Source organism: Pocillopora verrucosa, chromosome 2, assembly GCF_036669915.1.
Source record: "Pocillopora verrucosa isolate sample1 chromosome 2, ASM3666991v2, whole genome shotgun sequence".
Taxonomy (NCBI): domain Eukaryota; kingdom Metazoa; phylum Cnidaria; class Anthozoa; order Scleractinia; family Pocilloporidae; genus Pocillopora; species Pocillopora verrucosa.
This window is the reverse complement of record NC_089313.1, coordinates 3,283,364-3,299,760: the sequence shown is the minus strand read 5'-3', so window position 1 is coordinate 3,299,760 and position 16,397 is coordinate 3,283,364. Positions and strand designations below refer to the sequence as shown.

At 37.9% G+C, this 16,397-nt stretch overlaps 1 protein-coding gene across 1 annotated transcript; it reads left to right on the top strand.

The window, feature by feature from the left end:
* The first annotated feature begins 7,803 nt into the window (after positions 1 to 7,803).
* On the top strand, positions 7,804 to 13,336 carry LOC131780514 (uncharacterized). Its single transcript, XM_066162619.1, has 7 exons — positions 7,804 to 8,430; positions 8,868 to 8,962; positions 9,514 to 9,673; positions 11,076 to 11,142; positions 11,382 to 11,728; positions 11,845 to 12,010; positions 12,712 to 13,336. The coding sequence occupies exons 1-7, from the start codon at positions 7,804 to 7,806 to the stop codon at positions 12,930 to 12,932; spliced, it is 1,683 nt and encodes a 560-aa protein (XP_066018716.1). The 3' UTR covers positions 12,933 to 13,336.
* The last annotated feature ends 3,061 nt before the right edge of the window (positions 13,337 to 16,397 follow it).

Here is a 16,397-nt window from a genome sequence, read left to right as displayed (position 1 = left end):
CTGACACAAAAGAGCATGTGACCATAATTTGAAAGGGTTGAATGGTCATGCCAAATCAGCCAATGCCTCTTCCGCTGAAAGCTTTTCAGCCTTTGTTTGATTTCATCATGTGTTCCCCTTATATCCTCACTGATCTTTTCTAGCTCTGCACGAATCTCACTTTCACTAAGCTCTTCATAAAATGCATCGTTTTTTATTTGAAGGAGGTCTTTGTTTTTTAATCAATGCTTCTTTTCTAATGTCTTGGAAGGGAATTTTCCTTGCTTGCAAGTGGCATTTCTTCTGCTCTATCTCTCCCTGTGCATTTATAGCCAATTTGGTAATCTCTCTTTCTATCACTGGCTCTTCTATGTTAAATTTGCCACTCTCTATTCCCTCATGGATGCTTTACTTGAGTTTTTTATTTGATTGCATCACAGGCACAGAAATTTCTCCCCCCTTTTGCTTCCTCATAGCCCTGCGTACCCTCAATCCTGGAAAATTAATCAAACCTTTTCTTACATGAGGCTAGAGAAATGATAAAAAACCCATGAAAGTATTATACGGTATGCATTCTTATTACTTCAGGCCTTCTTCTTCTACTTCTAAATTCTAAATTGTAACTCTTAAATCTCACTGTTCTTTAATTAATAAATCAAATTTTGTTCAATCCTAATACACAATTTCTTTCGCTTATAATGATATTGCAGAGATGTAACTCTCCACTGTCGGCTTAGTTACAAATTTACCACTTTTTTTACCTGTAAGGACATCCTCTGAATTGAGATGCACTTCTGATGGGGGCTTAAATCGGGTAATGCCTCCTTTTTTTGACATTTAAAAAAGGCTTTGACTAATTGTCATCCATTGCCAGGTGTCGAATCACTTCCCTTGGTTTTTTTTGTTATACATTCTGGCTTTTTCTGACCAGTTTGGATGACCATTAGGCCATGACTGTACATCTGCAAGTAGCTGTTCCAACTTTCCTTCTATGTTAGCAGGTGAAGCTGTGTGGGATCGTTCCCTGACCTTTGGTGGGGTCGTTTTTGCTCTCTCCTCGGCCTCTTCAAAGGTTTCAAAGGACAGGGCCATTCTTTGGACTTGTCTTGAACTGTAAGACTGACGAAGGCTAAGGTGAACAGCAGTGTCATTTTGTGACATCTTGGTCTCTAGTTCTTTTTTTGTTTGCCTTCGCTCATTTCTCTTCATTTTTTTCTTTTCAGCAGGTGAAGGCTTCTTTTGAAGACCCGCTTCAGGGACAAGCACTAGAATTTCACTTAGTGATTTTTGAAAGTTTTCCAGGCATTTTTCATTGTAAGTGGCATATATTGCTTCCCCAATGCTTTTTAATTTCCTTTTTGTGACCTTAGGTTCTCTCTGACATTGTCTCCTGACATTTTTGTTAAGTTTAGTCAGAGGTCCTTTCCTAGCCCCTCTGCAAAACTTACTTATAGGGAAGGTAGATTGTAATTGAGAGTTGAACAAAAGACAGGCCTGGCAGCTGGTCAACGAGTGATCTTTTTTCCCTTCTTTACTAATTACTTTGCCCTCATTCCAGTTCATTGAGGAAAATGCTGTTAGGTATGCTTCTTTTTCGGTTTCACTTCTCCAGTTGTAAAAATTTTCATCAATGGTTCTGTAATGCCGCATGAAGTCTTCCCGTTTTATGTGTAGCCCAGGGTATTCTTAAAAATGTTCATTGAAGATTTCTATCTTGCAGCAATCTAGCAGCAAACTTTGCATTTCCTTCACCGGGAATCCTTTCAGTGTTCTAGTTTAACACAAGTTGGAACTCTCCACGCTGCTACTTGCACTAGCTAACTGCTCGAAATTTAAGACAAATTGCGCGCCAAAAACTAAGGAGCTCATGTAACATGTAATACGAGCCGCGTTTGCGGACCACTTTATTCATTCATTTACTAATATAAAGTCTACGAAGGTTTGAATGGACCATTGCCATTCTTCATCGATTTTTTTATTAAAGAATTACGGAAATATTAAGAAAACACTACCTTGAAATGTATTTTGTAGCTTAGAAGAACACTTTAAATGGCTGTTAGGCACCCTAAAGTTAAAAACGACCCGATTTAATCTTAATTCGAGAGCTCGAAGAATCCTCTCCTTCGACCGTCATCTTGGAGTCTGCATTTTAGTCCATAGTTCATTTCACCATATCCCCCAGAAAAAGGGCATAAATACAATTAAATTCTTCCCCAGGGGAGAGGGATTCGAAGTTTCTGTTTCAGTCTCCCAACGGCCGTGAAACAAAATGGCGTCCGAATCGGAACATTGTCGAGTGACGACCTATTTTGCACCATGGGGGAAAGAAAATCGATTCAAGTGTGAAAAAGTTTAACATAAGTTAGTTCTGCTGAACTTCTTCTTCTTGTTTTAGCCTTGCAATGTTGACCCCAAAGCTCGTAACCATTAAGAATTTAACGTAAAGACCCTCCAAACTGCTGCCGTGACGATTTCCTGACTTTTACCTATTCATCCACGGACATATGGCTGATGCTGACGCCTTTGCAGGGTTAACTCTTATGAATCAACTATTCCTCAATACGGTTTAAGCGAACTTGATTCAAGTCCTGAAGATTTGGTTTGCCCCATTTCAATTCAAAGTAAGGTAATTAATTTGGGCGTCGTCAAGGGTGACTATAATATAATTATGGTTGCTATGGCAATGGTATTGCATGGAATGATAGATAATTTCCATAGTAATAACCTCGCCGACATTTGTTAAATTTGATCTTCTACAACGACCTGGAATGAAAAAATTATTTTTTTTGCCTCGTTTTCACGTTGTAACCATGCCTTAACGTGCCTGAGTAAGTCAATTATCAGCCGACCAAAACGGGTAGAAAATGATGCAACGAAAGCCATTCTAAAAGGCTAAAAATGGATAGTGTTGTCTTACATTATCTTTTATTTGCATATCATTTCTAATTGAAACTTAAATAACCTCTCTTTTTTCCAATTGTTTGGAATTATTTTACGTCTGACGCGTTTTCCGTGAATAATGATGATGAACTTCGGAATGATCAAACGCCTTATTCCTTGCAGGATTAAAAGCATTTCAGTTGTATAGGGCACAGTTATTTCTACATATATTTTGAGGTATTTGTCTATTTCATTATTTTGTGTGTGTGTGCTTCATTGTAAAACATATGGCGTTCACCGGTTCGGAAAACAAGTTCTGAATTTTCTGACATTTTCCGACAAGAGAATCCAAAGTTTTCCCGTTAGTTTCGAGTCAACAAATTGGGTTATTCGTTCCATTATCCAGCAATTTTCCTTTTTAAGAGAGCGGTTAACAGATGGGAAAACGGTTGGTATTCGTTGCTTATTGGCGTTTTCCAGCAACAAAAGATTGCTTTGAAAGAAGTTTTCCTTCAAAGACAGTGCGTTTCCTTCCATTTTCCGAGGACAGGAAAATGTATAGAAAACGCTTGAAAACCACGTGTCGTCCAATGTTCACGGGTTGGTCAACGTAAAGAAATATGATGTTTTCTGGCGTTTGTTAGCTGTTTGCGTAGAGAAAACGTGTTGTTATCGGCGATTCACCACCCGAATGCAGTTATTCCCACGCATTTTTACGAAGTTGCCATTCGATTATCGTGCGAAAAATGGTATTTATTCCTATATTCATCGGTGTTTTACACCGTTAGCCATTTGGACATCTATGAATATGTTTATTATACATATATTATGTTTTGGTGAAGGAAAAAAAAACTGCCATACTGTTTCACTCATCGGCTCTACGCGTGTTTGTTTTTGTCAGAAGACAGTGCTCATCTCATCATCTTTGTCCGTGCTTCATTGCGAAACATATGGTGTTCACCGGTTCGGAAAACAAGTTCTGACTATTTGAAAACGCGGCATTCTTCATGCATTTTTCTGACATTTTCCGACGAGAGAATCCAAAGTTTTCCCGTAGCTTTCAACTCGGCGAATTGGAGTATTCGTTCCATTATCCAACAGTTTTCCTCCACAGTTAACTCTATGAAAACTATTGTTTTCCTGGTGTTAAGAAGTCGGTGTCAGATGGGAACCGGTTTGTATTCGTTTCTTACTGGTGTTTTCCAGTAACAAAAGACTGCTTAGAAAGAAGTTTTCCGTCGAAGACAGAGCGTTTCCTTCCATTTTCTAGGACAGAAAATGCGTAGAAAACGCTTAGAAACCACGTGTCGTCCAACGTTCACGGGTTGGTCAACGTAAAGAAATGCGATGTTTTCTGGCGTTTTTCACCTGTTTGCGTTGAGGAAACGCGTCGTCATCGGCGATTCACCACCCGAATGCGGTTATTCCCACGCAATTTCAAATAGTTGCCGTTCGATTATAGTGCAAAAAATGGTATTTATTCCTATATTCATCGGTATTTTACACCATTAACCATTTGGACATCTATAGATACGTTTATTATACGTATATGTTTTGGTGAAGCCCTTTTTTCTTTGATGGAAAAAAAACAAACAAAAACAACCGGCCACACTGTTTCACCAGAGTATGCCGGTTCGCATCAAACAAATTATGGCGTGCAAACCACTGAGTGCATTTATTTGTCACTTCAAAGTATCGTTTACGATCAAATGGAAGAAAAGTTGTCAAACTATATATATCAAGCTATACTCAAGGATTTTCGTTTGAAAATATAGATTGTACTAAATATCAGCTCATATTTGTGACCGCAGAGGAGATTTCGTCGAAGACATTTCTTTTCTAGCTGAAGAACAAAACTTCTTTACCGTTTCACTCATCGGCTCTACGTGTGTTTGTTTTTGTCGGAAGACGCTGCTTCTAGTTTTTAATTTAACTCAGTTTGATTGGTTACCCGCTTATCTTCAGGAAATGAAGTGACGCGCAACTACTCAGGGGGTGTTTTTCCTTTCCACAGCCTCTTCGGGCAGGTGTCTTCTTGCCCTTCCGTTCACCGTTCACTCTAACTCCAAATCAAACATGGTTGGTCGGAAAAACGATCGCGAGCACATAACGTTAGCTCGGCCTAATAACACGCCTGCACTGCAGGCTAGGCTCACTCTGATTCTTGATAACGTAGAGCTTCCTCTTTAACAAAGGGCTCTACGAAACTTCATGAGATATGTCTCCCAAATTTCCGTTTATAACAAGACGGCGTCGACTAATAATTTTTCTAGATTTTTAGTTAGAAACCATCGATGAATCTGAAAGTTTAACAGCCTGTAAATAGTCGCAAGAGAAAAGGTTAAAAATGGATAGTGTTGTCTTCCACCATTTGTTATTTGCATGTCCTTTCTAATTGTGAATCTCCTCGTTTACTAACTGTTCGGAATCATCATACGTCTGACACGTTTTCCGTGAATAAGAATGATGAAGTTCGGAATGATGATTGCAGGATTGCAAGCATTTAAATAGTATAGAGCAAAGTTATTTCTACATGTATTTTGAGGTATTTGTTTATTTCATTACTTTGTACTCGCTTCATTGCGAAACATATGGTGTTCACCGGTTCGGAAAACAATTTCTGAACATTTGAAAACGCGGCATTATTCATGCATTTTTCTGACATTTTCCGACAAGAAAATCAACGTTTTCCCGTTAATTTCGATTCGGTGAATTGGAGTATTCGTTCCATTATCTAGCAGTTTTCCTTGACAGTTAGCTCCACGAAAACTGTTTTCCTGGTGTTAAGAAGGCGGTGTCAGATGGAAAAATTGTTTGTATTCGTTGCTTACGGGTGTTTTCCAGTAATAAAAGACTGCTTTGAAATAAGTTTTCTGTCGAAGACAGAGCGTTTCCTACCATTTTCTTGGACAGAAAATACGTAGAAAACGCTTGAAAACAACGTGTCGTCCAACGTTCACGGGTTGGTCAACGTAAAGAAATAAAATGTTTTCTGGCGTTTTTTAGCTGTTTGCGCAGATAAAACGCGTTGTTATCGGTGATTCACCATCCGAATGCAGTTATTCCCACGCATTTTCTCGTATTTGCCGTTCGATTATCGTACGCAAAATGGTATTTATTCCTATATTCATCGGTGTTTTACACCATTAACTATTTGGACATCGACATATATAGAAAAGTTATTTTTGAAATTCCTAAATATCACAGGAGTATTTCCCTTTTTTGTATGATTATAGACGATGATAACGAAACTCGTTAATCTATCGGCTATCCTCTTCCCAACTTAATACTATCAGCAATTAATTAAGGAAATCCTGATAAGTATCGGTTCGTTAAAACGATAGCATTATAAAGTGTAACATAAATGGGCTTGTTCATGTTCGAACACTGACTTATATTATGGCGTTGATCATCTTTCAGTAACATATTTCTCTGAAGAGCCCGCGCTATCTGTTGAGATCACAGCAAAACTTCAAGTGTGCAAGCAAGGAAGGTTTTCCAGTAATTCAATTCTTCGGCAGTTTTTACCATGCATGTTGCAACCATAAGACTAGCGCTGTCTCTTCTTTTGTTCCGATTTACGGCCTGCCAGCAGCCAAAAGCCCCGAATTGATTCAATCGATCAATCGGAATTACTGCGTAAAGCCCGTGATATCAGGCAACATCGTAAAATTCGCCAAACGCTTTTTATCCTTACAGAAGTTGGTAGACTAATTTCTGATATTTTTTTTGATATTGTTATCTGGAGTTTTTTTAATGGACTCTCATAAAATTAACGAAAACCTGTCCCAAATTCAGAATTTTTGTGACTTATTTGAATTGCCAATGAGATCCTAGAAGAAGTAGAAGTAGTCAAGTAGTGACAGTTCAATAATTTCTTGGCTTTGCCAAAGCCAGCTGAAAGCACATTTATTTGCCTGGCTCTGAATATTTCCCATAATGATTATTATTCATACTGCACTATGTCTACTGATTCCCTTTTGAATATCTTTCATTAAAAGTCAACTTTCCCAATTTCTTAATCGAAGATCGAAACGCGCTCCGTCTTTTCAAATTTCTATGCAGCCCTTCGCCAGACTTCATCAATTGTGTTTAGAGTCCGTCCCCGCTCTGTCCCCCGCAAATAACTGTGTAATAACATTCGCTCAATCTGGCGTCACAGCCCAGGACTCAAAATATTCTGCAGTGTTAGAAAAAAAATTACATTGACGCGGTGTTTTTGTTCACAATGGGGACTTATTTATAATCCTGGCATAGCCTTACTTACAGATTTTGTAGAACACATTAATATGCCAAAATTGCCGTTATGTTCCCCGACACAGAAAAGCAGAGTCGAAGAAAAACTATACTTTATCAAAAGATCTCAAATAAAAAGAGCTAATGTAGGATTCTTTTAAAAATTGTTATTTTCTGGCTCAGAATTTTGATAATCAAGCCCTTAAACTGCATCTGCCACAATTACAAATTTTGTTAGTCTGGAGATTCAAAGTATAGTTTGTAGTATAGATAAATGCATCGTAATAGGCGGTTTTCGGAAATTGAGAAAAATAAGCGTTTAGTGAGGGTAGCTGGATATTGCCAGGAGAGCAGATCGCTACCTCAATGAGAACTCCATAACTTTTTGTCTATAAGAAACTTCTTCGAGTCCTTTGAGAAGGTTAAAATCATATTTTCGTTCCATTCTTTTCAAGTGCATGATGTCTTCTTCGTGAATATTCTCATATAAATGTAATGGAAACCACATTGATATTTGGTCTTGCATTGCACCCATGCATTATAAAACAGCAAGCTTGCAAACAGATAACATATTGTACCGACTTTGGCATCTGTGGTTTTTGTTTGTTTGTTTGTTTGTTTTTTTTTTTTCTGGTTAGATCTGACAACTTGAAGTCTGGTAGCCTCAGGGGAGGTTTCTAACCATATCATATCTTGGTGGTGTTAACGATGCATGTTGCAACTCTGAGACTGGTCCTATCTTTAATGGTTTGCTGCGACTTATGGCTTTCCAGCAGCCAAAAGCTCCAACTTGATTCAATCGATCAATCAGAATTAGTGCGCAAAGCCCGTGAAATCAGGCAACATCGTCAAGCTCGCCGAACGCGTCAACTTCGTCAGGAACAAGATAAAGAAACGAAATGCAAATTCAAATTTGCCTTGCTAGATTTTCCTCCTTACATTATGAACCAAAGTATTAACCAAGGATTTATGTATCTAACCCTAAAATGGTTTGTGCACATGGCTTGCCTTGGTAGAAATGCAACAGACCCCATAGCTTGCAAAATGGTACCAGTATTTGTTCAAAATCAAGACGAGATAGTGAAATTGATTAAAAATGGGTCGGTTGATTTTGGCTTTCCAATTCTATCGGATGCAAAACAAAAACTTACGGGTCTAGACAGTGTGACACTCATCCGGGCATTTGTATCATCCGGGTGTTCAATGATTGTGAACTTAAAGCAGTGCAAAGCAGAGTCACGGGAACAGTTATTTACTTCCATTACGTCACAATGGCCAATATTGGCTTATATCATATTGCTGTCAGGGATATCTGGAGTGATCATTTGGCTCTTGGTAAGAGTTAAGGCTTATCATCGTCAATCTATACTCAGCTTCTGAAGCTCTTCAGTTTTAATTCTACGTAAGGTTAGATTCAAACTTAATTGTTACGGCTTTAGCATGAAAATAGTTCAAGTAGGAATCGACAGCACTATTTTTGAGTAAACGGTTAGTTAGGCACACCTTATCGCTTCAACAAAATAGAAAGCCAAACTAAAAAAAAGGACCTCACAGTAAATAGAAAGAAAACTGTAATGCCCCACAAGTCATGAATCTACAAATAAGGTTTGTTTGTTTGTAGGTGAATAAAGACCGTTGCAATGATGCAAACTATCAAATAAGGACATTTTATTCCGAGATGCCACAATTTCGGATAGAGTAATACTGCTGCAAACTTTGCGCGTTGTAGCAGGGCCTTAAGTAAGCTTGAAGTGTACTGATTTTCACGACAGGAACACCGTTCACACGCGTCTCAGTTTTCACCCTTGTTCACGAAAGGATCACCAGAAGGCTTTTGGTGGGCAGTGGAAACACTTACGACAGTAGAGTAAGTTGATTTAGATTTACACACCGGAAGTATGACGGTTCGACATCAACTGTGACGAGTCGTTCGATTCGAGTCGATTCGACATCTCCAACCCACCTTCGTAGTTACTCGCGGAATATTCTCTAAGTGTCTTGCAAATCGACTTCCGGTAAGACGGGTCGACATCAGCTGCGACGAGTCGTACGATTCAACAAAATCTGCAACCCCCTTTCAGAATATTTTCTAGTACATATTTTGTCTTGCAAATCGACTTCTGGTGTGACGGGTCGACTTTAACTTAGACGAGTCGTTCAATTCGACAACATTTTCAACAATCCTTGACAGTTACTTGTGAAATATTTCCTAAGTGATTTGCAAATCGACTTCCAGTTTCCATCTAATGAGAGACGGTTTATCAGATTTCCGATATAACGAGACGCATTAACCGGTAGAACGATTCGCAAACTGCCTCTGACGAATCGTAGCGGTTTGGGTGTATTGGACAACCCTCTTCCTATACTTGCTAGACTATCCTCAAAGCGCAAAGATATTTGGTTCCTTTTTCTCATTAGGTACGGTGATAAGACGCCTAAAACCCTCTGTGGACGTTTATTTGGTATAATATGGATCCTGATAGGAGCTATAACGTTGTCGCTCTTCACCGCCTTAATGACAAATACTATCCAAGCTTCCCTGGATGGTACGAGATGTAGGGACATCGGTGGCAAAAAGGTTAGTAACCCTAACATGAATACCTAAAACCCTTTGCACCCTAACATCATTATGCCTCTTCTCTATGTTTTCCTATATACATTTCTTAAGGTGCTGGAAAAAAGAATTTTTTTTTAATAATCAAGAGTTTCTTTAGTTGGTGATCATTTCTTTTATTCTCGTGACCCTAATGTTTGATTCAGGTGTGATATTGTAAGGAAATATTAGTTGATTATTTTCTTGGTTTCAAATTAGATTCCCTACATTTTTCAATTTATCCTAAACGAAGCGTCGAAAGGCTTTTCCCTGGAAAAGTTATTTTACCAATAAATGGATCCTACCCTCATCGATCGAACTCAGGAACAGCTAAAATGCAACTCGGCCCTGTGACTCAAACCTTCAGGGCCGAGTTGTTAAAAGCATGGTTCAGATAACTCAGCAGTAATGTGAAATCTTATTTAAGATCTGAAAGCTGTAAAGAAAGGTTGTTACGATTTTTCCACACTTATTAAATGCTCTTAGGAAAAAAAAATAGAGAAAATTATTCGAAAGAGGTTGCTGAACAAAGGTGTAAAGAAACCCGCATGAAATTAACCCCGGATTAGCGCTACTCAGACTTCGAACAGCTAAGCTAGGAATTATGAGCTACCTGAGTCCGAGTTAGCAAGTTGTATGGAAGAATGAAATTAGCATTAAACAATTTTAATTGATTGTCGAAGTGGAAAATTGCTCTGGTTTTGTACAACTTCGGATATTGTTGGCCCTTTCAACAACAATGCCTTCCCTGTTCCTATTATTTAGGGTGGGTCTTTCCGGAACTACAACTTAAGTGTACTTTCGTTGTACAGGTTTTTCATATTCTTTGCAAGAGGAAAGTACTTATCATCTGGCAATAAGCCTTTATAGATTGTGCTAGTAAAAGTAGCATATTATGCTAGTGGTATTACTCGATCATTTTTCAAATGGTGCTCAAAATTAAACTCGTTTTTGAAAATTATGCTACTTTTTATTTAAGTGCGCTTTACAAAAAAAGAAAAAAGAAACAAACGAAGTCTAAAGTATATATTTGTTGTCAATTAAACATGAAATCTTCTTCATTTTGAGATACATACTTGCTCTGACAAAACATAATTAACTATTGGATTCCAGACGAGAAGCAGTGACTTGACGAGTCAAAATGTAAGTTTCTCTTCGGCGCTATTTTGTTGCCTGTGAAAGCGGGAACTATAAACGATGTAATCTTTACTACGGGTATGCCCACTCCTTTAGACAACAAACGATTCTATACTGCGGTAACCCTCTTCTTACAAGACATTGAAAACCTGAAAATAGACTTGAACCATAGACCGAAAATCATTCTTGCGCAATCTATAAGAGCCCAACTGGCACATAAAAATTTGTCTGACGCTAATTTACTTGTTAGGTGGGTGTGTCCAACAAGAATCCTGAAACGCATATGGTCGCTATGGAGCTGGACGCAGACTTTGTCAGTAAGTAATTCTTTCCAGGTTATTTTAATGTTCTTGTATAACGCGTTGCATGACCATTGTTCTTCAGGAACGACTACGAAGGTAAAAAAATAAGCTTAAAAATTACCTTTTAATTTCAGTTATATTTCATATACTTTTGTATCAAAACTCTAAAGAGAAATTTGTCCGCCGCTTTTTCTTATTTTATTAATGTAAGAATTTGCGTTGGCGAACTAATCAAATAAATTTTTCATTAACAGAGTTCAACAACCTGGATGAAATGCAAGAAAGTCTTAGCCAAGGAACAATTGGAAGAGTAATGGTGGATCGCAACACTGCATTTCACTTTTTGGATAAATCTGGTTTAAAACGAAACAGACAGATCCGAATGATTCGTAACATCGATTATCCAATGGAATATTACCTGGCTCACGTGAGCCATGACGTAATGGCGTCACCGAATGACACGAACGATTCTGATGACGAAGTATTGGCTAGAAAAACTCAGCTTTCGGTTTGCGGGGAAAGCCTGAAAGAGTTATCAAAGGATGTGGTTGCAGTTGCAAAAGACACTGCCAAAGAGCAACTTATCCCTGCCGAATTACAGGTAGTTAATTGTTTTTTTATGAATTTTCTATATTTCACCACGCGCCATTCTTCTCTTCATGTTTAGCATTCATTCCGACGCAATCAAGAGTTTGAAAATTATTTGTTTCTTTGTAGACAGCAGATTTGTCCGATGAAATGGAAGGGTTATTCTCCACCGGCTCACAAATGACCAAATTTATATTATTGGCCTTATTGGGAATACTTACCTTCCTAATGATCATCGGCAAACTTTGGGAAGTCTACACCAACTGTAAACCAACGGTACGCAAGAAGAGAAAAGGTAACTACTTCTTAAATTAATTTACCATAGGTTCCTGCAGAGTAAATATAAAACAGATACCTTTTGAAGAAAACTGTTCTATCTTAATTAATATAAATCGTGGTATTGGTGTAATTCTATATTTTTAAATTCAGATGGCGATCAAAGGCAATGAGACAGTCACTCGTCCTTCAGTTGGTCAGTCTGTCAGTTAGTTAGTCAGGCAGTCAGTCAGTCAATCAGTTAGTCAGTCAGTCTGTCTGTCAGTCAGCCAGTCAGTTAGTCTGTCAGTCTGTCTGTCAGTCAGCCAGACTAATTCGAGGTATTGGTGTAATTCTATATTTTTAAATTCAGATGGCAATCAAAGACAATGAGACAGTCACTCGTCCTTCAGTCGGTCAGTCGGTCAGTCTGTCAGTTAGTTAGTCAGGCAGTCGGTCGGTCAGTCATCCAATCAGCCAGTGAGATTTTAATCAGAAATGTGGAAACCTTCGTTACATGAAACAGTTCAATACTTATTGAAAGGTCGGTCTGTCAGTCAAATAATAAGTAATTATGTAAGTCCGTTTTTCAGTGAGAAAATAGTCATTCATTCAAACGATTAATGACCGAATCAAATATCGACTATTTGTGTACTGACAATCGGAAAGACAAAAGTAATATGTTCAGGGATTAATTTAGTGGTTCATTTCTTTAAATGTCCTCTACAATCCTTCTTCTAGGACTGATTCTTAGCAGCAGGAAGATGTCAATGATGCAAAACTTCCTGGATTTCAAGGAACGACTAAAAGACATAACGTCTGATCTACAAAAGTTAAAAGAGGAATTTGAAGGTGCCGCGAACGATTTGTCTCGTGAATACTCAAGACCAAAAGAACGCTCATTTTCTATTAATATGCTTGATCTGAATGGAAAGAGTAAAAATGCAGAAACAATAGTATAACACATAAAACATTTTGCCATTAGTAAACTCAGATAGCATTTTACTTTTCTGAGATTTCCATGGCCAGTGGTATATTTTTAGCTTGAGCGAAAAAAGAAGGTGAATGTGTCACACAGAATAGGACACGTAACTGACTTCTTGTTTATTATGAATTGTATTTAATTCTTTTCCTTCCTTTTTCCTATTTCCTTTTTAATTTCCTTACTTTCGGGTTTTAGGCCAACAAATCAATACGTTATGTTCAGAGAAAGGTAGCAAGTGAACCAAGAGGGTTTTTATAAATTTTCTCATTCCACTGCAATCAGTTTTAGCTGTCTATTGATGAAATAGCTAGCGCTATTAACTTCAGACTCTAACTCGTCCGTCGTGACGGATGAACAGAATCGAGGGTTAAGAATAATAACTTCGGTATTAGCTTTTCAGTGCCTAACTTCTGGGTTTGTTTGTTTATACTCTATGGAATTAAATTTCACAGGTGCTGGAAAAAAACAAGCTTTTGAAAATGGGTGGTGAAAATTGAAAGAATAAATGAAGAACTCCTTTCTTTAATATTTATTTAAGGAAGAACTTATCATAAAAGATATAATATAACAATAATTGTTTCTTGACAGCTCTTCGCTTCGTTAGACGAAGGCAAGTGTAATTTCTGGCTAGTCACTTTCTCAGTTTCTTTCGCAAAAAGCATGCAATTTTATAACATTTCAGGAGACTTTTGGAACCGCTGACTTTTAAAATTATGGAGGGCGGATGCAAGTGGTCACCGAAGACTCTAGGTTAAAAGTTAATCGTTTCGATACTTCCCTAATCCTCAAATCCTTACAGTTTCATCAAAGTTTTTAGATATTGTATATAACCAATAGATCTGTGTGCCTATAGAGCATGCATAACAAACACTGATTATAGGAGAATAACGGCCAGTCAAGGACTATTATTCATTTACAGGTAATAAACTCCAATCCAGGTGATGTCTCTCTGGGAAATGCATCCCCGTTCTGCACTTGAATCTTGCACCGTAGTCGCTGATTTTTTTTAATTCAGGCAAGACTGAAGCGTTATATATGCTACAAGCGAAAGCTACAACTTGTGAAGTAATTAAAGGAATCTTTACTCTTAGTGATCAAGAAATATACTGATCAATGTATAGTAATAATTGCAGGTGAAAAAAAAAAACAAAAACAAAACAAAACAAAAAAAACCTTAGATGTTAGATCAAATAGTGTCCACAGCGATTTATTTTAGGGACCTTACTCCCACACTAGATGATTGGTTCCCTTGACTAAGAATTTTTGGGTTCGCTCTTTTACTATGAACAGATTAATCGTGTCGCGGCAAGCAACTACAGGAATGGGCTAATGAATTAGAAGAAAAAAAGATGACGAATCCTAAATCTTGGCCAAAAATTAGTTACAAGAAGGAATGATAAAAGAAAGTCATAACTTTACCGTCTCGGCTCAACCTTTAGTTTTAATTCTTTCGTGAATATAGCCGCGGCAGTAAAACATACTCACATATAATAGCTTCTACTACAGCTTTAGAATGGAAAGGTTTATAGTACAGACCAGATACAGATTTTAAGTCTAATAAACAAACCTATTATACAAAATAAAATTACAAAATTATGTCTTGACTATAAAATCGTCTCTGCTTGATGGGTTACAATTATGTTACCATCGTTTTTGAGGGTATAAGGTGTTGCAGCGCGCCGTGCAAGGCAAGCTCCGCTATTACACAATTATCTAGTTGCAAAGTGAACTGAAAAATATAATAGTATGTATCGGTTAAACGAACAAAAAATAGTTAATAAATGACGGGTTCGATTCATCAACTGAGAAAAAATCATTTTAGTAATGAAATTTTTAAATAATATCAAGTGATCTTATGTAGACTAATTTACAATAACAAAACTAATAACTGTGCTCGTTGATTGGCCCAGAAAACTTGAGCTATCCTCTCAACCTAGCGGATGCGAAACTAATAACAATTGTAACTTGCTCATTCGCATTTTTACTTCTCTTGAAGCAGTTTGCTTGTTTTCTCTTTGAGTTCTCTTTGGCTAATGATAATGTAAACTGTTCTTCTGATTGGTTGTTTTGATAACTTTTGTTTTGTTTTCCAACTCTCAAAAGATAACTCTTCTATGTACAAAGTATCAATCACGAGAGTCGACAGTTGATTTTGTTAAGGATATAGCAAAAATCCTTGGCCATAAAATAATTTTACAAGATTAAAACTGGCCTTCCTTGGCTCCATAGTCGAGCAAATTGACCCACTCAGCAGGAACTTATCCTGGTTTCACTTCAGCATAAAGAGGAGTATAACTATTCTCCCCCCCGCCCCCCGCCCCCCCGATGAGTTGCCAGTCCATCGCAAGGTTACCCCCAGCATTTCACCAGTCTTCCCTGACAATCTGTTGGTACTCGTTTATACTCCTAGGTGGGAAGTGGCATGGGAGAGAAAAGTGTCTTGCCCAAGAACACAACCCTTTGACCCCGTCAGGTCTCGAACCCAGACCTCTCGATCCAGAGTCCAGTGCACTGACCATGCATTAGGCCGTTGGAAGACGTCTAAGGCGAAGTGGGGACAGAGTAGAAGCACAGAACAAATGAGCAGTCGATCTGTTTCTTTTGTTGACTTTACCTACCTTGCCTATGACAATGATTGCAATTTGACCAACGACTATTGAAATTTTCCCTCTTTGCTGTAAAACCTCATTTTTTCAGGCCATGTCAGAGGTAACAAAGGCCTCTGATCTAAAACAGGGATGACTGCAAGACCTTTGATTAGAGAATGATACATGTTAAATGAAACTTATTTTCATAAGACAGGTTTGCATCTTGCCTCACTTGAAAAAAAGGGTTTTTAAAACCGAAAATTGCCTGCAATATGAATGTAAAATGTCTGGTGGCTGTCAAAATGTGACAAATGATATAACGACGTGTAGAAGAACATTAAGATACAATGGTATTATTCAGAATTTACAAACTCAGCTCATAGGAATGAGCTAAAATAAGATAGAGCTGTTTAAACGTTACAGTTTCTCGCCTTATTGCAGCAGTGTTTCATGAGGCGCATCGCTTTCCTAGATTAAATCCTTATATTATGAACGGATGTCTCTATCCAGAATTTATGTACCAAACCATTAAATAGTTTGTGGACATGGCTTGATTTATTAGACAAGCAAGCAACCGAATAACTTGCAATATGGATGCATCTTTGTGCAAAGTCAAGGTAAAATGTTAAATCTGATGAAAACCAAGCAAGTGGATTTCACTTTTCCCTTTCAAGTTGACCATAAGATAGATGATGATGGACTACCTAATGTCACACTGATCCGTGCATTTGTGTCATTTGGCAGTTCTCTCGTAGCAAACTTAAAGAAGTGTGAGGTAGAATCAGAGGAACAGCTGTTTGCATCTATTATTTCACAATGGCCAATTCTGGTTTGTATGATGTTATTGCCGGGAG